Source organism: Oncorhynchus mykiss, chromosome 17 (genome assembly GCF_013265735.2).
Source record: "Oncorhynchus mykiss isolate Arlee chromosome 17, USDA_OmykA_1.1, whole genome shotgun sequence".
Classification (NCBI taxonomy): domain Eukaryota; kingdom Metazoa; phylum Chordata; class Actinopteri; order Salmoniformes; family Salmonidae; genus Oncorhynchus; species Oncorhynchus mykiss.
In genome coordinates, this window is record NC_048581.1 from 81,827,826 (window position 1) to 81,853,524 (window position 25,699).

Below are 25,699 nucleotides of genomic sequence, written 5' to 3' on the forward strand. Positions count from 1 at the left end.
ACCCTCAGAACCCTACATTTTAAGCTTGTTTTACTTGAATGTTTGTAAACAAATGAAATGTAAACAAACACCATATAGCCTCAAAACATGGTTTAAACTATGATTTTTATGTCATGGATGGTCAGTCCTCCATAGATCTGTCTTGTCAGCTTGTTACCGAAACAAGGGATTATTGTTTCAAATATGGATTATCCCTTTAATGTAATGGATCTGATAACCTGGCTGCTAGTTGTTGTGTGATTGGTGTGTTATCGGTGGAGCAGACAGAGTCACAATCACCCTCCACCAGGGGGAATGCCCTTATTAGGTTTCTAATAAAGGGAGGGACACTTAACAAACAAACATGAGTGTTGTTCTAAAGCCATCAGTGTTATGTCACTTGGTGGTCCCCTACAAGGAATGCATGTTTTATTTGCAATACAGTAGTGCTCTATGTTTGTTAACCTCCAGCAGCGCTCAGGGATGTTTCCTTTCCCAAGCCCTGACCATCGAGCACAGTGACAGCGGGGGGAGTTGAACTAAGGCCTCGCCTAAAGTTAACCTCTGAAGTGATCAGAACGATCTCTGCTAATGTTTCCCAGGAGACCAGAGGGGAACAACAAAAGCTGCTTAAGAAAGAGCCAGTTGTTTGATTGCCGTGACTACCAATATCCTGTAATCTATTGTCTATACAATTATGAAAGAAATCAATGGCCAACAGGCATGTTATCTCTTAGGCCCAGACATTAGTGTGTATCCTACTGTTTGAAGTTTCACATAGGGCCAATAGTGCAGTACATGTGAGCTGGAGACACAAGGCAAAAGGAGGTGGGGAAAACATTTTAGGGGCACGGCTCTAATCCTCAAACAGCCAATAAGAGGCAGACTGGACTGACCTCATCAGTTAGCACTCTAGTATCTTGGCCGGTCCAATTGTTTGAACTGGCCACTGAATGAACCAAACTTTGTCAACTTCTCTTCCATTTTACAGACCAGCACTTATTCAGACTACGAAGTGTTCATTTCCCCAGCACAGGGACACTACTTGTAGTAGTGGAGGTAGACTTAGACTTCTGTAGAGGTCTTTTGCTTCTTACACAGAGAAGCCCTGTTCTGAAGTGCCTCATTGAGAGGAGAGCTCCCCATCTCAGCCTGTAGAGCTCATCTGGAACTAGGAGGAGCTGCTGGCAAGGTAAGATGCGACCAACCCACACATCCATATGTACATGTGGTTACTCTGCATAAGCTCTGAGATGTCAATTTGCTCTTGGAGAAGCATTCTCATTTGCATGTAAAAAAAATACAAAATTAAAAGATGTGTGAAAGGAGATGAGTATTTTCTTGAAAGGATCTCACTGATATGTTTAATGTGACACATGTCAAGTTGTTATGTGAGTGCATATTCTCTTTATAGTTCATGCTTTGTAAAAAAAAAACTAGTATTCTCTTAATTGTTCATGCCCTGAAAAAAAATTGTATTCTCTTAATTGTTCAAGCCCTGAAAAGAAAAAAATTGTATTTTGTTTATTGTTCTGAAAAGCGTTGACAGAAGTGGTCATGATCATGGCGGCTCACCTTGGGATCATGATGGTATTGAGCAGGATGCTTGAGGCATGTCTGCAATGGAAATCAATGGGGATAGCCTACTACAAAACCACAATACCTGTACTATCACTCTCATTCCTACCAAGCCTTCAACCTGAATCCCACTGCTGCTATTGTAAGGCTTTAGAAGACAATACTGAAATAACCTAATATTAGTCTAACAACCCAGCTTCTGTCCTGTGCTGTGATCCCCATCAATTTCTGTCAGTCACATATCCATTTAGAGGGCCATGTTAGCTTAGCAGCCAAAGTCCTGGGGCTTCTGAACACTACGTTCGCTCGCCTGTCTGAAGCGGCAAGATGTCTGCGAGGGATTTAACCTTCAAGAAGTTAAGACATAGACCTTGTTGTGACACGGCCAATGTTCTATAGTGCCAAGAACGTGCCGCTGGGGCGTTTGAAGCAGCGTGTTCCGTCTCGAGTGGCACGGTCAGGCTGCCCACTTTGGCTGCTTATTATAGACCTTTAGCCAATGTGGGGTCCATTGTTCATCTTGACTCATATTTCATCCTCCATGCAGGCAGCTGTCTGCATATGATAAACCTAGAAACCAGGTTAAAGTGGAGTCTTTAACTCACAGATTACTGGCCACTTACTTTGCAAAGAGTCTGCAAAGTTTTCAGTATTCTTGAGTGGATAAATGGCCCCCCTTATTTATTTCCATATTATTAACCTTGATGTGTTGATTAGTCATTAATACACATTACTGTATGTCCTGACTTTCTCCTCCATTCATAAATTAAAACAGACAATCACAACTCAGTCTTGTCCTTGTGGGACTCAACGACCTATGTAAGCTCATGCACAGAATGTACATGTGCCCTGGCTTGTGCCCTGGTTTGTACCCTAGATTGTACCCTGGCTTATGCTCTGTACCCTGGCTTTTACCCTGGATTGTACCCTGTGCCCTGGCAAATACATGTGCTGATTGAAAGACTGTTGAACAAGTAAACAATACTATTTTCAGACAGACATATCTTTGAGCTGACCTTTGTTCCCAGGACAGGAGGTAAAGCCGATAGCTGTAAGAGGACACCCAGCACATTGTATTCTCAACACCCATTTAACAGAACAGCCCACTCCCGTTATATGTGAAAACTCCTGTGCAATACAGTTTTCAAGTCCCAATTCAATAACATGTTATTTTATTCATGCTTATAACTGCATGATGTGGTTTAGTTCACTCTGTCACTACAGTCCCAAGCCATTATATTTCCTGTATCAGGAGTGGACTGAAACGTTCCATTTCCACAGCATCACAGCAGTATGCTAAGTTATTCTTCACATTCATCTGCATCTCACTTCTATGAAACTGCTCACAATATAGAAAGTTGACTTACCTGCTCTCATTTAGCATAACTGTTCCGGTGAGAAACTGATTTGCACCATGCCATGTTTGTACTGTGTACTGCACAGTTAAAAGAGCATGCTGAAGTACCCAGAAGTCCTCATCAGATAATGGCTGAAATTTAAGTTGATAGGAAACACAGTCTTCTTTTTCCTTTCTCTCTCTACAGAGTACATCCGCTAACAGGGGAAGATTGTAAACCAGCATAAGGATACACATTTGGTCGAATTAGTCTTTCATCTTTGCCTGGAGTGTGAATTACTTTAAGAGATTTCAATGGCAGCCTTCCCTATATTTAGGTGAAATTTGAGGGGAATCTTGGGATACCCATATCCAACATGAATGGATCTGCAATATAAACTGGGTGGTTCGAGCCCTGAAGGCTGATTGGCTGACAGCCGTGATATATCAGACCGTATACCACGGGTATAACAAAACATTTATTTTTACTGCTCTAATTTACGTTGGTAGCCAGTTTATAATACAATAAGGCACCTCGGGTTAGCGGTATATGGTCAATATAGCACAGCTATGGGCTGTGTCCAGGCTCTCGGCGTTGCGTCGCGCTTAAGAACAGCCCTTAGCCGTGGTATATTCGCCATATACCACACCCCCTCAGTCCTTATTGCTTAAGTATAACACATAGGGACATCCTGAAAATGTTTTGTAAAGCAAACTGAGAAACACAGAGGCTGTCATACAGAAAGAAGCCTGCTGTATGTCATTGACTCATTATATTACCTTTGCATCAAAGCTCTGTCTGGAGGACTGTATTAGGAGGAAATAATGGGCTTTTGAAAAAGACACCCCACTTTCCTCCAGATATTTCGTATTTAATCAATGCAATCACATCACCCCAGCTCAACTAGCTTAGCGTCACTACTTCTCAAACTCTGGAAAGATACAGTAGATGCCGAGGTTCCACTGTGCAATGCAACACACAAACTGCTAATCCTATGCTGTTTCCACTACCACAGAGGGCCATTACTTCCCTTAGATCAAGAGTCCTCTCCACAGAACATGCAGAAACTCTAAATCATTACCCTCTTTATGAGAGCATAGCCCCAAGCTTCCTAGGAAGCTGAATTCAACCTGTATTCATGGTTTGATAAATGTGCACTGTGGATGGGTTCCTCGGTGTAAACAATATAGTAAGCCATTTGACTCTGCAGATGGGCCTGTATTCACAAGCTCAGAAGTGAGGGGGGAGTATAGTGGAGGGCTGGATTTACAGTAAAAAGAAGCTCCAGAAATGCCTCCCACACAGTGAATATTGGGCTTTTTAGGATGAATCTTCTTGGCAAATCAAATTGATCCATTTACTTCTGAAACACTGAGGATGAAGTCATGGATTCGGCGTTTCATACCACTGGTAAGAAATAATCATGCAAATGTGCTGAAGGTGAAACTATTTAAGTCAACATTTATCTTATATGATCAAGCCATTGAAGTTAACAGGACATGTGCTTGCATTTCCGCTCTCTCTGATTGATATTTAGTTCTAGCTGCTATAGCATTGCCTTTCAGGACATTACCATGACACACCTGTGATACGTACCAGAGGTAGTATTCGGGGAGGAAATGGGTCCACCCTGTAAATAAACACAGGCTTATCTTGTGAAAGCAGCATGTGAAATCCTGCTGACATGAACCATACAGCATTGGCTCCAGTCATGCACAGTCCACATACAGTGTAGTATTCAAATAATTTTTCAAAGGAAATTAAATGAATCTGAATAGATAAGATACATTTTGCTTCTCAAATTTTGAAAGGAGGCAAAATGCACTGTATCTGACCTTTAACAAAAAAAAATGTTTTTACCCTGTTTTCTCTCCAATTTCATGGTATCCAATTGGTAGTTACAGTGTTCTCTCATCGCTGCAACTCCCGTACGGGGGACACCTTTACAGTGAGGAAACACCCAGATTTACCTTTATGATTAAATGTTTCTTTTCACATCGTGAAACATTGTTAACATAGTTCGATTACCCCCAAAAAACTATATAGTGCAGGATGAACAATACCATTTTCAAAAGATTCTCGGTTAACTGAATTCTAGCTTTGAAAGTTTCTGAAAACTTGATTAATCTTTCTCCAACAGGTGCCCATTGCTGTGTAGCAGCCATGCCGCCTGCCATGGGAGGACCCCAGGGGTACACCCCTCCAGAGGGGGGCTGGGGCTGGGCAGTAGTGGTGGGAGCCTTCATCTCCATCGGCTTCTCCTATGCCTTTCCCAAGTCCATAACCGTCTTCTTCAAGGAGATTGAGGTCATTTTCGACTGCACCAGCAGCCAGGTGTCATGGATCTCCTCCATCATGTTGGCAGTGATGTATGCCGGAGGTGAGCTGGAGAATAGATTAGGGCTAGCCTGGTAATTACTAGACTGATATTTGTGTACCAAACATTCATGTAAGCTCGCAAGATATGGCGGCTAGCAAGGCTAGAATAGTGCACCCTACCGGAAATGTACATAACAATAACATATTTTATTGTAACACCTATTCAATTGTAACACATGACAAATGTACTCCAACTGTCTTCGCTTTCAGAAACAACAAAGCCAGTATGGAGTGCATAAATACATTACAAATGTATTGGAAACAGGTTAACAAGTGATTTCACAATTTTGTGTGAAGTTTCTGGGAGGGAGAGTCAGAGTGATGAGATATTGTACCAGAAGTGACCTGTACGATGCTCAGTCAGGGTGATGAGATATTGTACCAGATGTGACCTGTACGATGCTCAGTCAGAGTGATGAGATATTGTAACAGAAGTGACCTGTACGATGCTCAGTCAGAGTGATGAGATATTGTACCAGAAGTAACCTGTACGATGCTCAGTCAGAGTGATGAGATAGTGTACCAGTGCTGACCTGTACGATGCTCAGTCAGAGTAAGTAGGGGATCATTGTGTAACAAATCAAATCAAATTACATTTTATTGATCACATACACATGGTGATGTTAATGCGAGTGTAGTGAAATGCTTGTGCTTCTAGTTCCGACCATGCAGGAATATCTAACAAGTAATCTAACAATTTCACAATAACTACCTTATACACACAAGTGTAAAGGAATGAATAAGAAATATGTACATATAAATATATGGATGAGCGATGGCCGAAAGGCATAGGCAAGATGCAGTAGATGGTATAAAGTACAGTATGTACATATGAGATGAGTAATGTAGGGTATGTAAACATTATATAAAGTGGCATTGTTTAAAGTGACTAGTGATACATTTATTACATCCAGTTATTAATTATTAAAGTGGCTAGAGATTTGAGTAAGTATGTTGGCAGCAGCCACTTAACGTTAGTGATGGCTGTTTAACTTCTTGACGCTACCCATCCCTGTCGCGGGATCATTTTCGTCAGCAACCGCTGAGTAGCATAGCGCAACAGTCAAATAATATTAGTAAAAAATATTAATATTCATGAAATCACAAGTGCAATATTGCAAAACACTGCTTAGCCTTTTGGTAGTTTCCACCTGTCGTCTCAGATTTTGAAATTATGCTTTACAGCGAAAGCAATCCAAGCGTTTGTGTAAGTTTATCGATAGCCTAGCATAGCATTATGTACACTTAGCATCAGGAAGCTTGGTCACGAAAATTAGAAAAGCAATCAAATTAACCGTTTACCTTTGATGATCTTCGGATGTTTTCACTCACGAGACTCCCAGTTACATAACAAATGTTCCTTTTGTTCCATAAAGATTATTTTTATACCCAAAATACCGACGTTTGTTTGTCGCGTTATGTTCAGAAATCCACAGGAAAGAGCGGTCACGACAACGCAGACGGAAATTCCAAATAGTCTTCATAATGTCCACAGAAACATGTCAAACATTTTTAATAATCACTCCTCAGGTAGTTTAAAAAATATATATTTGATAATATATCAACCGAGTGTGTAGGTTTTTCAATAACAGCGGGAGGAACAATGGCGGCTTTACTCTGTAGCGCAAAAACTCACTCTGAGAGCCCCCACCTATCCACTTACGCAATGTGATCTTTCACGCTCATTTTTCAAGATAAAAGCCTGCAACTATGTCTAAAGACTGTTAACTCCTTAGGGAAGTCAGAGAAAAAGGAATCTGGTTGATATCCCTTTAAATGGAGGCATGCATAGGAACAGAAGGGTTTCAAAATAAGAGGCACTTCCTGATTGGATTTTCCTCAGGGTTTCACCTGCAATATCAGTTCTGTTATACTCACAGACAATATTTTGACAGTTTTGGAAACTTTAGAGTGTTTTCTATCCTAATCTGTCAATTATATGCAGATTCTAGCTCTTGGTCCTGAGAAATAGGCTGTTTACTTTGGGAACGTTATTTTTCCAAACATAAAAATAGTGCCCCCTAGCTTCCAGAGGTTAACAGTCTGATGGCCTAGAGATAGAAGCTGTTTTTCATTCTCTCAGTCCCAGCTTTCATCCACCTGTACTGACCTCGCCTTCTGGATGATAGCATGGTGAACAGGCAGTGGCTCGGGAGGTTGTTGGCTTTGATGATCTTTTTGGCCTTCCTGTGACATCGGGTGATGTAGCTGTCCTGGAGGGCAGGTAGTTTGCCCCCGGTGATGCGTTGTGAAGACCTCACTACTCTCTGGAGAGCCTTACATTTGTGGGCGGAGCAGTTGCCTACCAGGCGGTAATACAGTCCGACAGGATGCTCTCGATTGTGCATCTGTAAAAGTTTGTGAGTGTTTCTGGTGACAAGCCAAATTTATTCAGCCTCCTGATGTTGAAGAAGTGCAGTTACCATGCTGTCTTTGTGGGTGGACCAATTCAGTTTGTCCATGATGTATACGCAGAGGAACTTAAAACTTTCCATCTTCTCCACTACTGTCCCATCGATGTGGATAGAGGGGTGCTCCCTCTGCTGTTTCCTGAAGTCCACTATCATCTCCTATGTTTTGTCGACGTTGAGTGTGAGGTTGTTTCCTGACACAACACTCCGAGGGCCCTCACCTCTTCCCTGTAGGCCGTCTTGTCGTTGATGGCAATCAAGCCTACCGCTGTAGTATCGTCTGCAATCTTGATGATTGAGTTAGAGCCGTGCATGCCACTCAGTCAAGGGTGAACAGGGAGTACAGGAAATGGCTGAGAACGCAAGGTCAGCGGGGTGGAGATGTTGTTTCCTTCCCTCCCCACCTGGGAGTGGCCCGTCAGAAAGTCCAGGACGCAGTTGTACAGGGCGATAGTAGTTTAGCTCAGTTACCTTAGCTTTCTTGGGAACAGGAATAATGGTGGCCCTCTTGAACATGCGGGAACAGCAGACTGGGATAGGGATTGATTAAATATGTCCGTAAACACACCAGCCAGCTGGTCTGCGCATGCTCTGGGGATGCGGCTAGGGATGCCGTTTGGGCCGGCAGCCTTGTGAGGGTTAACACGTTTAAATGTTTTACTCACGTTGGCTGTGGTGAAGTAGAGCCCGCAGGTGCTGGTAGCGGGCCGTGTCAGTGGCACTGTATTGTCCTCAAAGCGAGCAAAGAAGTGGTTTAGTTTGTCTGGGAGCAAGACATCTGTGTCCACGACGGGGCTGGTTTTCTTTTTGTAATCCGTGATTGACTGTAGACCCTGCCGCATACGTCTCGTGTCTGAGCCGTTGAATTGCAACTCTACTTTGTCTCTATACTGACGCTTAGCTTGTTTGATTGCGTTGCGGAGGGAATAGTTACACTGTTTGCATTCGGTCATGTTTCCTGTCGCCTTGCCATGACTAAAAGCAGTGGTTTGTGCTTTCAGTTTTGCGTGAATGCTGCCATCAATCCACTGTTTCTGGTTGGGGGAGGTTTTAGTAGTCACCATGGGTAAAACATCACTGAGGCACTTGCTAATAAACTTGCTCACAGAATACTTTGTATACATTATTGTTGTTGTCTGAGGCTATTATCAGGGCATATGCTCTGGGCATGTGCTGACCAACTGGCAGGTGTCTTCACTGACATTTTCAACATGTCCCTGATTGAGTCTGTAATACCAACATGTTTCAAGTAGACCACCATAGTCCCTGTGCCCAAGAACACAAAAGCAACCTGCCTAAATGACTACAGACCCGTAGCACTCACGTCCGTAGCCATGAAGTGCTTTGAAAGGTTGGTAATGGCTCACATCAATACCATTATCCCAGAAACCCTAGACCCACACCAATTTGCATACTGCCCAAACAGATCGACAGATGATTCAGTCTCTATTGCACTCCACACTGCCCTTTCTCACCTGGACAAAAGGAACACTTATGTGAGAATGCTATTCATTGACAACAGCTCAGAGTTCAACACCATAGTACCCTCAAAGCTCATCACTAAGCTAAGGATTCTGGGACTAAACACCTCCCTCTGCAAATTGATCCTGGACTTCCTGACGTGCCGCCCCCAGGTGGTGAGGGTAGGTAGCAACACATCTGCCATGCTGATCCTCAACACTGGAGCTCCACAGGGATGCGTGCTCAGTCCCCTCCTGTACTCCCTGTTCACCCATGACTGCATGGCCAGGCACAACTCCAACACCATCATTAAGTTTGCAGACGATACAACAGTGGTAGGCCTGATCACCGACAACGACGAGACAGTATATAGGGAGGAGGTCAGAGACCTGGCCGGGTGGTACCAGAATAACAACCTATCCCTCGACGTAACCAAGACTAAGGAGATAATTGTGGACTACAGGAAAAGGAGGACTGAGCACGCCCCCATTCTCATCGATGGGACTGTAGTGGAGCAGGTTGAGAGCTTCAAGTTCCTTGGTGTCCACATCAACAACAAACTAGATTGGTCCAAACACACCAAGACAGTCGTGAAGAGGACACGAAAAAGCCTATTCCCCCTCAGGAAACTAAAAAGAATTGGCATGGGTCCTGAAATCCTCAAAAGGTTCTACAGCTGCAACATCGAGAGCATGGTTGCATCACTGCCTGGTACGGCAATTGCTCGGCCTCAGACCCCAAGGCACTACAGAGGGTAGTGCGTACGGCCCAGTACATCACTGGGGCAAAGCTGCCTGCCATCCAGTACTTCTACACCAGGCGGTGTCAGAGGAAGGCACTAAAAATTGTCAAAGACCCCAGCCACCCCAGTCATAGACTGTTCTCTCTACTACCGCATGGCAAGCGGTACCGGAGTGCCAAGTCTAGGACAAAAAGCCTTCTCAACAGTTTTTACCCCCAAACCATAAGACTCCTGAACAGGTAATCAAATGGCTACCCGGACTATCTGTATTGTGTCCCGCCACCCACCACCCGCCAACCCCTCTTTTATGCTACTGCTACTCTCTGTTCATCATATATGCATAGTCACTTTAATCATATCTACGTGTACATACTACCTCAATCAGCCTGACTAACCGGTGTCTGTATGTAGCCTCACTACTTTTATTGCCTCGCTGCTGTATATAGCCTGTCTTTTTACTGTTGTTTTATTTCTTTACTTACCTATTGTTTACCTAACACCGTTTTTTGCACTATTGGTTAGAGCCTGTAAGTAAGCATTTCACTGTAAGGTCTACTACACCTGTTGTATTTGGAGCACGTGACAAACTGTGATTTTGATTTTATTTACCCGGAACGTATCCCAGTCCACGTGATCGAAGCGTGGAATCCAATTGGTCGGACCAGCATTGAACAGGCCTGAGCATGGGCACTTCCTGTTTTAGTTTCTGTCTATAGGCTGGGAGCAACAAAATGGAGTCGTGGTCAGATTTGCCGAAAGGAGGGCGAGGGAGGGCTTTGTATGCGTCACGAAAATTAGAGTAGAAATGATCCAGAATTTTGCCAGCCCAGGTCGCGCATTCAATATCCTGATAAAATTTAGGGAGCCTTGTTTCAAGATTAGCCTTGTTAAAATCCCCAGCTACAATAAATGCAGCCTCAGGATATGAGGTTTCCAGTTTCCAGTTTACATAGTCCAATTAAGTTCGTTCAGGGCCGCGGAGGTGTCTGCTCTGGCGGGATATACACGGCTGTGATAAAAATCGAAGAGAATTCTCTTGGTAGATAATGCGGTCGGCATTTGATTGTAAGGCATTCTAGGTCAGGTGAACAAAAGGACTTGAGTTCCTGTATGTTGTTATGATCACACCACGACTCGTTAATCATAAGGCATACACCCCCGCCCTTCTTCTTACCAGAGAGATATTGGTTTAAAAAGTATTTGTTTTCTTTCAAATACTTTGAGTGTTTGATTGAGCCTATGGGTTTAGATCAAGGTACCATTCCATTGGTTCCATTGAGACCAGGCAAGCTAAATTATTAATAGAAAACAAATACTACTTGAACCCAGACCTGGTGCTTGCAGTGTGTAACAGCTGCCTAACAACACATGCGTTACATTGTAATTGTTACTGGTAACAGCTGTGCGACCACATCTTGGTAATCCCATGAAGTGAATTGTCATTGTCCTTTTTAAGTACCACTTAGACCTTATGGCTAAATAGTTAAGCATGTATCCCAAAACGTGTCCCACCATATCCTCCTACACTTACTGAGACAAGCTGATGTGTGAGACTTCGGAAACGTCAACTTGGCTTCCTTTAATTAAAAAATATATATATTTGATGCAAAAATGAAGCATAATGATAGCTATGATGAAAAATTAGACAATGTCTACCATCATCCTTCTTTAAACAGACACTGTACAGCACCTTTTAACATGCTAGGATCGGGAGGCCTCTATTAGGCATCCGTATTCACAGTGTACCTTTCATTGAGAATGCGTACACTCTTTATTTTGCACAGTGGATCGTTCATGCACGTCCTATTCTTCAAGTACAAACAGCTCCTGTAGTTTCCCACCCATTGACTGTGTGGAGTAAGGTCACTGGGCACCAGATCAAGATGAAGTGTTTTGTCCAAAAGGAGAAGGCGATGCCTGAATCAAACCACTGTCATTGAAATGATACAAATGGGTCTCTAGAATGCTTTTACTCTTCCATCCATTGAAGCATAGTTATTAACAGTGCAACAGTATCTGTCTCTACAGTCCGTGGATGGGGTTCCTCTCTTCCTCTTTGTACTTGTTAATGCTCTGATCAGATGAATGTTGTCCCAAGTGTCTTCTGAGGCTGAGGAGATTAAATGATTTACATGAGAGTGGCAGGTGAGGCAGACTGTGTCAGCTGGTCTAGCTTCCTGTACTGACTGGGTTGAATCAAACGCTAGGTGTCAGACAGGTCTTCCCAGTGGAGCGTTGATACGCCTCTTTTCATCTGCATGACTTTCAACACGAACAGACAGAACAGTAATCAGAGGGACTCTTGTACTCAAGACTCGTAGTCCCACAAGAAGAGGTCTGAGGCTGGATTTTTTTTAAAGCACTGTCAAATAGTGAACAGGCTCGTTTTCTCTCAAGAAGCTGGAGATAAACTGCATAAACATATCCCCGGGGTATGATGCTGTTTTAGAAAATGTCCTCTTTTTTCCATATTGATGTTGTCCTGTATACATTGTTATTAGCTGCACACTTCTACAGCATTTTCAGTTAGCTTAGTAGTAGTGCCTATTTACAATAACATGTGGAAGACAAACTACTGAAGGAGTAATTACCAAAACACTGAACTCTTGAAAGGATTAGTGCTGATATGTTCCAAGTGTAGTACCACATATTGTATACGGTACAGTAGGTCAAGGTTCAGCAATAGCAGCACTTTATGAAGAACTCTTTAACGATTTCTGAACCATTTCCCTATTTCAGTATAGAGGGGATCAGCACCATGTGTACATATGTCCACTCAGAGAGATAAGCCACCAATTCCCTACTCGAGTACATAGCTGCCATGGCTGCCCCCCACCAGACCAGTGAATGAATGCTATTTACTGTTCAGCAGCCCATTCCCTCAAAAGGTAGCACTTAGCTCAGGCGCACATTCAGGACCTGCATGGGCGAAAGCCAGGTCATTGGTTCATGCAGTAGCTTTGTCTCAGATGGTTCCCAGTTCTCCCACTCTGAATGTTGCCTGTTAGTTGGGCTGTGGATACATGACTGCCTGGCTGGCTGCACATGATGAGGAGCACATGACTGTGTGGGGGCTGACCTCTGACCTTTCTACTGGACCGGAACACACAGGCCCTGTCAGACTCAGACCCTAATGACGTCTATGACCCAATCCTGGCAGGCCTTAAAACGGGGGTTTACAGCCAACAGTGCACAGCACACAATGTGTTCTTCTAGATTGTAGTTAAAGTAATCAATGAGTAATTGAATCAAATGGCTTTATAAAGCCATTCTTTACATTAACAGCTGTCGCGAAGTAAACAACAGGAACCTGGCCTAGACACCCAAAGAGTAAGCAGCAGTACAGGGGCAATCCATGCTTAATTTTGCATGTACGCTTGCTTACTGGTGCTACAGAAAATGGGTTGTGTTTCTTGGCTTATTCAAGAAACACAGTTGCCATAAAAATGTATTGTAGAGTGTTCATGTGTCATCCATGAACGCTACAAAAAAATAATGTTACGGAAAATGTATACATTGACTAAATAATGGGGCATAATCCTCTTGTCTTGACCTCTTTTTAATGTCTTTCCTATCCTTCTCATAATGTCTTATATCGTCAGGGTTGATCTTAGCCTGCCTCCTCAGACTTTTCACCCCTCACCAGCTCATCTTCAGAGAGAGAGGGTACAGGCTCTTTGTTGGTGTTTAGCCTCGCCTGTATTAGAATCTAAAAAGCCTTTGTCGTGTTCCGAGCTGGCAAATGAGTCTGGACAACCTCTAAACAAAAACTGTCACATTCCATTTAGGTTCCTTCAGTGGTGCCGGGATTTGGCAGGGAGGCTGAAGCGTCTTCCACATGGATCTTCGCTCCCAGTTAGGCCTTGTTGGTATAGGCCAGACAGATGGTGGGCATGCAGCCAGCAGAACTCTGCATGCCATCTAATCATATATGTTTTCAAGTTGTAGTGAGCTAGGGGTTGTTAGGCTCATTTTATGGCCCATAGTTACCTTAAATTTGTGTTGCCAAACTCTGAGATTTAGCCAAACCTAAATGGAATTAATATATTTCAGTCTAAGATTATAACAAAGTGGAGCTATTGTGAATGTAGCCTCCAAAGCTTCCAGTGGGGAAGGTGATAGGGTATGTAGAAGTAGAACATTGACTAGAAAAACTATGAGTAGGCTATGTTTACCAAGTCATATCAGTAGACAAACTGTCTATTTCAACAACAGTGGGAGGCTGAGTGGGACAAAGGTAGTTTCCCTCTCAATGTGAAGCTCTCATCTTTCAAAATGAAGGGATATTATTTACTATTACATGGGAACTATGGTACATGTAGATTACCCATAGGAAATGAGTGACTATGTGTAACCTGCTCTACTGTGGAGTACTTTAAATGTATTTTTTCTATATCCAACCTCTCTAGCACAAACACACATAACAGTAGCCTAGTTAGAATTGCTCTTTAGCGACAGAGCCCTCTTCTTTTGTCATTCTCCGCACATACGTTAGGAATACACAAACTGTAGCCACACCTCACAATATATTGTTTCATCGCGATTGTCTTGTTTTCTGTGCGATTGCATTGCCAACAGTGGCTAGACCAGAGAAATTGCTGCAGTGCAGCAGTGAGACAAATCATTGCAGAAGTTGTGTGGAAGCTCTGGCTGCGCCAGTGTTTCTCAGAGTTGGGGCTTTAGGGACCTCTAGTGGTGAAATATAAAATGTCTCTAAAATAGACTTCTTACGGTAGTCTAATTCGCATTTTCACCTATTAAAGATTTAAAATCACATTAATCAAGGATATTAATGCAAGATGCAAATTTACAATCCTCTAAAGTTTTTCAAATGAAATTTCGATAGTCATTATGGTATAGTCAGTTATGCTTGGGCATATTTGCCAAAAGTGAATTTTGCCAACATATGAATCATCTTGATTGTTTGCTTTGTATTTGTCACCTTTCAGGTCCTATCAGCAGTATCCTGGTTAATAAGTATGGGAGTCGTCCCGTCATGATGTGTGGAGGATTCCTGTCCGGCTGTGGACTGATTGCTGCCTCCTTCTGCAACTCAGTGGAAGGACTTTACTTCTGTGTGGGAGTGGTCGGAGGTAGGCCTCTTTAGTGCTATCCGGGATCCTCGGGACGTCCCTAGCTTAAACCTTAACCCCTACCTTAACCATTTTACATTTCAACTTCAATGGAGAGTAGGGACATCCCAAGGAACTCGAATAGCAAGGATATGTTCATTAGTTTACTGTTCATTAGTTTCTGTTGTTGAAGAAATGTATTGCCCTCTGGGCCCTCTTCAGGAACTCTATCACTTTCTAGTATCCTGAATTTCCTTTCCGTCTGGTTTCATGTGTTATGTATAATGAGTAACTATGCAGTCTGATATTGGACTGAATGAATGTATTTAATATATTTCAACAGGTTTGGGACTGGCATTCAATCTGAACCCAGCCCTTACTATGATTGGGAAGTACTTCTACCATAAGCGGCCCATCGCCAATGGAATCGCCATGGCAGGCAGCCCAGTGTTCCTATCCACCCTGGCCCCTCTCAACAGCTGGTTCTTTGACCAGTTTGGTTGGAGGGGCAGCTTCCTGATACTGGGAGGCCTGCTGTTCAACTGCTGCGTCGCTGGTTCTCTCATGAGACCCATCGGACCAAAACCACAGCCTGCAGTGAAAAGTGAAGATGCTGCCAAGGAGAGTACGACGTGCGGGCAGAAGTGTAACAGCTTTATCGACCTCTCGCTGTTCAAACACCGGGGCTTCGTGCTCTACCTCATGGGTAACGTCATCATGTTCTTTGGTCTCTTCTCCCCACTAGTTTTCCTTAGTAACTTTGCCAAGAGCAGGGACATCCCCAAAGAGAAGGCAGCCTTCCTGCTGTCTGTTCTGGCCTTTGTGGACATGGTGGCCCGGCCCTCCATGGGCATTGTGGCCAATACAAAGTGGATACGACCCAGGGTGCAGTACTTCTTTGCCTGCTCTGTGCTGTTGAACGGTGTGTGCCACGTCCTGGCGCCCATCTCCGTGGACTACACAGGCTTCGTTATCTATGCCATCTTCTTTGGCTTTGCCTTTGGCTGGCTGAGTGCAGTGCTGTTTGAGACGCTCATGGACCTGGTGGGAACGCAGCGCTTCTCCAGTGCAGTGGGACTGGTCACCATTGTGGAGTGTGGGCCTGTCTTGTTAGGTCCCCCTATGTTAGGTGAGTGCACACATGTATTTGTAGCTTACTTAAGCTCCTTGTTTCTATTTAAAGAAGTTCAATCATTTAACTGGATTATTTTTTATGAAAAGCAAAGACTTAACTTATGATACAAGTTAGAATTTATATTTTGTTCGGTCACAGGGAAATTCAAAGACATCTACAATGACTACCAATACACCTACCAGAGCTGTGGGGTGATCCTTATCATTGCCAGTGTGTTCCTGTTCGTGGGGATGGGTACCAACTACCGGTTGTTGGACAAAGAGAAAAAGGAGGAGGAAAGGAAGGCTAAACTGGAGGGAAAAGAAGAAGAGTCCAACAAGGACAATGCTTCCAAAGAAGCCACCAATGACAGGGTGAGAGCAGTTGACGAGACAAAAACTGCAGAAGACATAATCTAACTTTCCTTGACATCAAATTCACGCATTCACATGGTACCTCAATACAGTCAATGAGATAATGTAGACCTCAAATTAATTTGGTTTAAGTCTTTGGCAGATAGCAATGTTCATGTAAACATATTTCTTCACCAGTTCCACTTCTGTCAATGAATAATGTATTATCAGCATAATATGACTGTGTCAAGATACACGTATGTATGCAACTTTTTACTGAAATGTACAACTGCCCTACCAAAAAATACTATATTTTACTGGAGTCCAAATAGTACATTTTCTGCATAAGTGTTGTGATATATTTTAGAATATTATTATATACAGGTAATTCCTATGTGTATAGTGTATTTGGAATTTCAGAAGTCCACCTCAAATAACTACAATGTACAGTATTATTCTGTGAAAGCACTAGTGCTTTTAGAAGGTTTAATGAATCACTGTAACATTTTGTTCACACTGTCATGATGATTGGTAGGTTTCTTTAATCTCCGAAAGCATTGTTACATGAATAATCAGGCATAGTTTCTTGATATTCACAGTTCTTCAATTCATCTTCAAAACAATTATATTCCCGTGTTGACTGCACAGCTAAAAGCTAGAGAGACCGATAACAACACCAACATCCAGTTTGAAGACTTGCAGAAACTGCTTCTGCAATATGATTCCCCGATCACACTTGTCACTATTTACAAAAATTGGCCATATCCAGGGGCGCAACTTTGGTTTTAGAAGTGGGGGTGGACATTACCATTGTTAGTTTTTGAATCCAGTCGGATAAACACTCCAAACAGCCTACCCAACCGCTCGGAGGCTTCCGCATGGTCCTAAAGCACACCGTTACCTCGTTTTGTATCATATTCAAATGATAAAATTAGGGAGGGAAAAAAATGCAATTTCTAAATGTGGGGGGGGACATGTCCCCCTCGTCCCCAGTGAAAGTTGCGGCCCTGGCTATATCGTTACAATTATGTAAACAAAAATGGGCTTTTTGGTATTCATTTAAGTTTAAGTTTTGGTTAAGGTTTGGGTTAAGGTTAGGTTTATAATCAGATTAAAAAAATAGAAATTGCAGAAAAAGCCTGGGTTTAGCCATATTTATCACTATATGCCTCTGGTAACTAGTGATGACCACATTTTTAGCTAGCTAAACTCATGAATAGAAACACATCATCGGGTCTAACGGTTGTCTTGCGCCAAAATGGGAATGTGTAGGCCCTAAAATCAATGGCACTAATTCAATATAAATTTGTTTTTTACAAAAAAATATGTACGTGTCAGTTTGTCACTTTCACGAGGTTGGAATATTAACTACTTTAGCCATTGGCTCGAATCTAGGTTGTGCCTTTAGATTTTGAGAACATTTACAGAATTTTGCACTTCTATCACTGACATCTCATTCCGGGCCTGGTCTTCTTGGTCTGTTACGCAAGCATTTCCAGAAGTACCCCCCCCCCCAATAAAAGTTTTCCCAAGTTGGATGACCATTCAAACAAAAAAAATCCCAGTCTGAGCTAATTTTTTTCCCATTTCCCAGTTGTCTTGACTGCACTGAAGTCGGAGATTTCCGAGTTTCCAGTTGTTTTGAATGCAGTATCTGTGACAACACCAAAGACAATACAACACTCTTGAACTATGAAGGGTGCAATTGGGGGCGTTCCTGCATGTGGGCATTTCTGCATCTGTAGGAACCACTCTTTATGTGTAAATGTGTCTTTTTTTTTGCTAGGACTCCGGTCCGCCAGGCAGGAGGCGGGGGCACTCCAGTACAGTATGTGGTAGTTATGCATGCCGAAGAGGCAGGGGGACAACGTCAACTAGTTAGCTAGTAATGTTAGACAGTGTCCTTCGCCCCAAGCCTGTTGGGCATTAGTTTCCCGCTGTTCTGTTAACAAGGTCGAGGGCAGTTGTTCGGCAGGCATTTAGGACACTGGGTAATAGCTAGCCAGTTAGTAGGCTAGGACTCCGGTACACAGTAGGTGGGATAGGTAGCTAGCTAGCACACCGGTACACAGTGTACTTTCCCCTGCCTGTCGGGCACTTTTTTCCGAAGTACTGTTAACGACAGCAAGGGCAGGTTTTCGGCAGGTGTTTAGGACACTGGGTGCTAACTAGTTAGCTAGCTAGGATTCCAGCAGGTGTTCGGCAAGCCGGAGCAAAAAACACTGTGTGATAGCTAGCTAGTTAGCTAGGACTCCGGTACACAGCAGCAGAAGAAAGGTTGCTAGTTAACGATAGCTAGGACACCGGTAGACAGTGTACTTCGCCCATGCCTGTCATGCACTAGTTTCCCGCAGTTCTGGTAATAATAGCAAGGGCAGGTGTTTAGCAGGTGGGAATGAAGGACACTGTGTGCTAGCTTGTTAGCTTACTAGCTAGGACGCCGGAACACAGCTAGCGGGGAAGACTCCTGCAGATAGCTGTCGGGTGCGGTTCCTGTGGATGATTGGAATATCCAGCTACTACATTTCTTGCCTTAACCCATTAGCTATTTATCTCCTCTAGGTGGCAGTATTTAGTCTTACGTTAATGACTCTTGAGCTCCTGAAAGTTTATCCTCATCTCGGAGGAAATTGTTTGCACGTTATATTGGAAAATGACACTGTATATCACTGTTACTGATTGATTTAATTTTAAGTAACTTAAAAAATATTCCAGACATAACTACCTTGAGGTTGCACTAATGTCGCCTACTTGATGAGACTAAAGTCATAATTGTGAATGCAGAAAACAAGCGTTTGATCCAATGAAAGTTGATAGGCATTGATTGTCCATGAGGGAACAGACAATCTTTGGCCATCTTCATCATTTTCATATGTTCAAGGGCACTTGGAGGGTCTTGAAGGGATCCAGCTTTTTGTCAGAATTGACTTTTCATATCAGGGCTAGGAGAAATTACGCAGCAGGTTAGGGGAATTAGGTTAAAATTAGGAAAATGGTTAGGGTTATCTAAAATGCACAAAAAAGTGTCTACTTTTAACATACATTTTTCAAAAGCTGGGTCCAATCTAGACATTACCGACTTGAAGGGAGGCACTTTGACGTCAACACGCGAAGACACTTTTAATCATGTGTGTCATACATGGATGATGACCATGATGTGAATAGTTTTGTGATATTTCAATGATTGTCTTTTTTTCTTTCCACAAAAAATAAAACTGAAATGGGATGTTGTGTTCATTAAGAGTTATTTACTTTGGCCTAAATATAAAATAAAATATCCCCACAGCTATTGGACTTTTTGAATTAATTGGCTAACCTAGATTACAATGTTTTGATGTTTCCATTGATTAGTGTAATGCAGAGCAATATATTAAGAAAATATAAATGTATGACTGATATAATGTACATTTATTTCACATATGTAGTCTATCTATTTGATACATTCTGCACACTTTCACTTCAACAACTAACACATCTGCCATTTGAACAAAACAAACATTGGCTGTCTTCACTTCCAGGTAGGGAGCTACTAGCTAACATTTGCTCATATTTCACAATTAGATATTCATTATTTAGCTTGCTAGCGAAGTATGTTATTGCAAAATATTTTGTTTTTCTCTAAATGTGTCCAGTCTCTAGCTAGGTTAGCTAACTTTTTGCTGGCTAGCTGTTGTTGTGCCACTAACACACTTGCTCACTAACATTATCTACAAAAAAAATAGCTATAGCCAAAAGACCTTGCTTGCTAGTTTACTAACTGTCAATAAAGTGCTATTGTCAATTAATATTCATGTTACCAATTCGTTGTCAGGATGGAGAGAGAGAGAGGATTCCACTTCAAGCTGTTGGTTCCTCCTACAGAGTCAAACCCACTCCCAGGCACAGTATGTTCAGCTGTTGGAAGCGAGCCGCTCCTACCGCTGTCCTTCCTACCACTCCCTAAAGTGCTAAAAACCGCTCCACACTCACAAATTCCAACACCTATCTATTTTTGTGACTACCTGGACCTACCAATTGGTTTTAAAGTATTGAAACCAAACCATATGGATTTCAATGAAAAGTATTTGAATAAACATGAAATGGTGAATGTAAAAAGCGAACATCATGTCAAATAGGCTACATGTCTTACTAAACAGCATATAAACACTGTAAATAGGTCAGGAGCCAGACAGAGAGCCTAAGAAGGAACGAAAATGAATTATTTAGGCTATATTATTTCTATTATTTCAAGGCTATAGCCTACAAAGAAATACCTTGTGAGGCATTTACGAGTGTGACAATAGGCTGGCAGGGATATAAAGCGCTCATTATTTTAACAACATTTCATTGCATTAAATAATTATAGTCTATACATTGCGCATATAGGCTGTGACTTACTTAGAATTAAGCACAAATTAAACAAAAAAATGACTTATTACTGCCTTGAATTAATTTTTAGAAAACACGAGTTTGGCCAGTCTGGGGCTTAATACTCATGCGATCGTGCCTGGAGACCCCGCAAGCAGCGGAGAATGTCCTCTCCACACGTGCAGACACTGGTGATTCTAAACACCCTTTTGGCTATACTCTTGCCAGGCTGGGCAGAGATTCAATTGTGTTTTTAATTTATCTATAGGTAAGCCTAAGGTTTTTAGGCAAAATAACCCAATCAAAACGGAAAGGTCCTTGAACGTGGGTATATGCCAGGCCACTTAGGCCAAAATCAATTATGGCTTATTGTATAGATAATAGTATGACAATTAACGAAACATTTAAGAGATCAGATGTTTAGTTGATAAACACAAAGCTACAATGACACACTTAGTTATCGACCCACCTTGTTCCTTTCTTTTAGCATGTGCACGTAGTCAGTATAACATCATACTTTTGGGATACGTGTCTTTTCAGATTCCACAATGATTCTTTAGTTGTTTCATGTAGCCAGCGTGTAACAACTGCCATATGTCGCGGGTGGCATCCGATCTGTAACATTACAGTTTAGCTCCATACCAGCAGGTGGTATCCAAGCTTTACACATAACAGTGGCCACTACATCACCGCACTCCCTCTCTTGCTATTCGTCCTCATCTTTGTAAGTCACCTTGATTTAGCACCAGTGAGTTTTATCAGTTTCTTATGATATTCAACGGATATTCGTGCTTTCAAACCTCAATAGCTTCCAAGATGTTGGAAAAATTGCGCACACAACCATGCACAGTTCTTATTTTCAATATTTGGACATTCATTTGCTTTCCAACGCTAATAAACACGTAGAAATGTGAGCAGCATTTTGTATTCCTAGTTGAATTTGTTACGGAGCATGAAAAAAGTACATATTTTTTTTAATTGCTTGAAGTCAGTAGGTCACATGACCAAGGAGCTATTGATATTCTAAAGTTTACAAATTGTATGTATAATCGTGAGAGATGAAAATGGACAAACTAAAGGGTGTGCAATATAGAAGGGTAGTCAGTGGACATTCTGAACCTTGTTTAAGTCCAGTAGGTCACATGACCAAGGAGCTATTGAAATGTGAAAGTTTGAAAAATGTATGTAAAATCTCATGAGATGCAAATGGACAAACAAAAGGCTGTGCAATGTGTAGGCCCGCTGAGTGTACATTATGAACCTTGTTTGAGGTGTGTGGGTCACATGACCAAGGTGCTATTGAATTTCAAAAATGTAAATAAATAATTTAAAATAGTGCGAGATGTAATTCGATGTGCAATGTGTGTCTATGCCATTGGGTTAGCTAGAACCAGTTTTTAAAGTTTTAGGAGTAATAGTTAAAGAGCTATTGACATTTGAAAAAGTAGATTTGTCACTATACTGCTGTTGTTGGACTTAAGGAAAACTACAGGCAAATATCCATTGAATATCCAACCTGAATCTGTCTTTACCTCGGTCTAAAGCAAGGGGCTATTAGCAGCACACAAGTTGACTAGAATGAGCATGCCCTGAGCTTGTGAAGTGAGTGCTACTGGAGTGCAACTGGAGCGAAATTGGAGCAGGGGAGAAAGCCGATGCTCCAGCCTTTGGCTGCACACTCCAGTCAAATTAGGGCATGCTCAGCTCCAGGTCTGCTCACATACTCTGTTCACCAGACAGGTTTCTACCGTCAACCCACATGAAATAGTGGAGGATAGTGGATGTGTCATGCACACTTTGCAGCAGGTAGTATATGTTTTGTTTTAAATAAAATGGTTTGGTATTTTCTCAATATGAATCGATGTGCTACTTCATTTCTTACAAGCTGAGTACAGTGCAATACATTTAGAAATCTATGTTATTCGAGCGTCTGCATTTCCAAGGGCTAAAATATAATTAAGTTCTATTTATGACGCAGATCGCGCTGCAAGTCCTGCCTCTCCCATCTCCCATTGGTTTATAGAAGCAGGTACCCACGTGCCATCTCCTCATTGGTTATACCCATGTGGGTGACTGAAAGACGAACGAAGTCAGTGGCGGTAATGCACCTAATTTATGAAAGTTGCCAAGAGAAGAAAAAGCCTGGAAGGAGGAGAGATGACAAGAAACGATTCGGTTGACCATTTTATGTGTGGATTAATTGGCGGAGTAGAGGACCTTGTGCATTTCAAGTAAAATAACAACTCAATGTTTATATCCCAGGACAAATTAGCTAGCAACAGCAAGCTAACTAGCTAAATTGCCATAAATGTTTAATGCTTTTCGACCTGACCTCAAATTAATATATTTGGTTCAGAGTTTGTTTTGATATTTTAACCTGCGTGTCGTGATCGCGTTTGGTGTGGGTGGACAAAATGCTGTTTTTTCAGACCCAGATACTACATTGATAGGCATTTTCAGTCAAGGAATTAGGTTTAGGCTAAACCGGCTCCTAGAATTTTGGGCAAAGTTGATTTAGACATGAGTTGCACATGCATCTCGAGGTAGAATACGTTCATAATATATTTTCTCTCAAAAGATGCATTCAAGATGAAAGTTGTGCCACCAATCAAAAATAAAGAAGTGAGTAAACTTAGTTTGGTGTGACACAAATGAAAACAATACTATGTAATGTGACATGGAGCTGGTGGGTCGTAGGGGAATAAAACTGCTATAGAGATCAGAGGGGGATGTTTCCTGGATTCCCTTAAGTTGTCGTGTACATTCACCTGTATTTGTTACACTTAGTGAGTATCAGTCAGAAGAGGGGTGTGATGTCCAATTGGGTCTTTAGAAAACTACTGGGCATGTTCCAAACCTTTGCTTCTTTGGCATGCCACAATATAGGCCTAGATACAGTGGTGCAAAGTGCTTAAGTAAAAATACTTTAAAGTACTACTTAAATCAGTTTTTTTTGTATCTGTACTTTGCTTTGCTATTTATATTTTTGACTACTTTTACTTTTACTTCACAACATTCCTAAAGAACATTATGTACTTTTTACTCCATTCATTTCCCTGTCACTCAAAAGTACTAGTTACACTTTGAATGCTTAACAGGACAGCAAATGGTCCAATTCACACACTTCTCAAGAGAACATCCCTGGTCATCCCTACTGCCTCTGATCTGGCAGAATCACTAAACATGTGCTTTGTTTTTAAATTATGTCTGAGTGTTGGACTGTGACCCTGGCTATCCGTCAATAAATAAAAAATACAATTGTAAAGTTAATATAAGGACTTTTTATTAATTTGTACTATTACTTTTGATACTTAAGTATATTTTAGCAACTACATTTAATTTTGATATTTAAGTATATTTAAAACAAAATACTTTTAGAGTTTTACTCAAGTAGTATTTTACTGGGTGACTCACTTTCACTTTACTTTTACTCAAGTATGAGTTTTAGTACTTTTCGCACCACTATATAGATACAGTAGATACCACACTTTACAACTCACCAGTGAGCCAATATTAGTTGAGTATGAGCAAATTAGTCTTTATTTCAATTTATCTTAATTCTTAGTTTTAAATAACAGGCTATATGGTTAAGGTCTAGGCCTATATTGAAATGACAGAGTGAAAATGCTACAGTCCTATAATCCTTTTTGGGATAGGGGGCAGCATTTACACTTTTGGATGAATAGCGTGCCCAGAGTGAACTGCCTCCTACTCTCTTCCAGATGCTAATATATGTATATTATTATTAGTATTGGATAGAAAATACTCTGAAGTTTCTAAAACTGTTTGAATGATGTCTGTGAGTATAACAGAACTCATATGGCTGGCAAAAACCTGAGAAAAATCCAACCAGGATTGGCCTACCGAATACACAGTGTCTATGGAGTCAAGTTGCACTTCATACGGCTTCTAGTGACTAGATGTCAACTGTCTTTAGAAACTGATTTGAGGATTCTACTATAAAGGAGGGGCTCATGAGACCTGCTTTAGTCAGGGGTCTGGCAGAGTGTCTCAGGCTCGTGACGCGCTCTCCCGACAGAGTTAGCTCTTGTTCAAGTGCTTTTATCCGGTTGGAAGCTTATTGATGTTTTATGTTAAAAACATCCTAAAGATTGATTCCATACATCGTTTGACTTGTTTCTACGACCTGTAACGGAACTTTTTGAGTTTTTGTCTGGACGAAGTGCTTGCGCCTCATGAAGATGGATTACTGGGCTGAACACGCTAACAACAAGTGGCTATTTGGATATAAATGATGGACTTTATGGAACAAATCAGTCATTTGTTGTGGAACTGGGATTCCTGGGAGTGCCTTCTGATGAAGATCATCAAAGGTAAGTGAATATTTATAGTGTTATTTCTAACTTCTGTTGTCTCCAAAATGGCGGATATTTCTCGGGCTGGATTGGGCTCTGAGCGCTGTTCTCAGATTATGCTTTTTCAGTAAAGTTTTTTTAAAATCTGACAAAGCGGTTGCATTAAGGAGAAGTCTTTTAAGGAGTATCTTTAATTCTGTGAATAACAGTTGTATCGTTTATCAATGTTTATTATGAGTATTTCTACAAAATCACTGGATGTTTTGGAATCAAAACATTACTGCACGTAACGCGCCAATGTAATCTGAGATTTTTGGATATAAATATGCACATTATCGAACAAAACATACATGTATTGTGTAACATGATGTCCTATGAGTGTCATCTGATGGAGATCATCAAAGGTTAGTGATTAATTCTATCTATATTTCTGCTTTTTGCGACTCCTATCTTTGGCTGGAAAAATGGCTGTTTTTTTGACTTGGCTATGACCTAACATAATCATATGTTGTGCTTTCGCTGTAAAGCATTTTTGAAATCGGACATGATGGGTAGATTAACAAGATGTTTATCTTTTATTTGCTGTATTGGACTTGTTAATGTGTGAAAG

At 41.7% G+C, this 25,699-nt stretch overlaps 1 protein-coding gene across 1 annotated transcript; it reads left to right on the forward strand.

Annotated features, from left to right (window-relative positions):
- The first annotated feature begins 745 nt into the window (after positions 1 to 745).
- LOC110494698 (monocarboxylate transporter 1) lies at positions 746 to 19,715 on the forward strand. Its single transcript, XM_021569990.2, has 5 exons — positions 746 to 1,171; positions 5,035 to 5,274; positions 14,837 to 14,980; positions 15,303 to 16,088; positions 16,233 to 19,715. The coding sequence occupies exons 2-5, from the start codon at positions 5,058 to 5,060 to the stop codon at positions 16,490 to 16,492; spliced, it is 1,407 nt and encodes a 468-aa protein (XP_021425665.1). The 5' UTR covers positions 746 to 1,171; positions 5,035 to 5,057; the 3' UTR covers positions 16,493 to 19,715.
- The last annotated feature ends 5,984 nt before the right edge of the window (positions 19,716 to 25,699 follow it).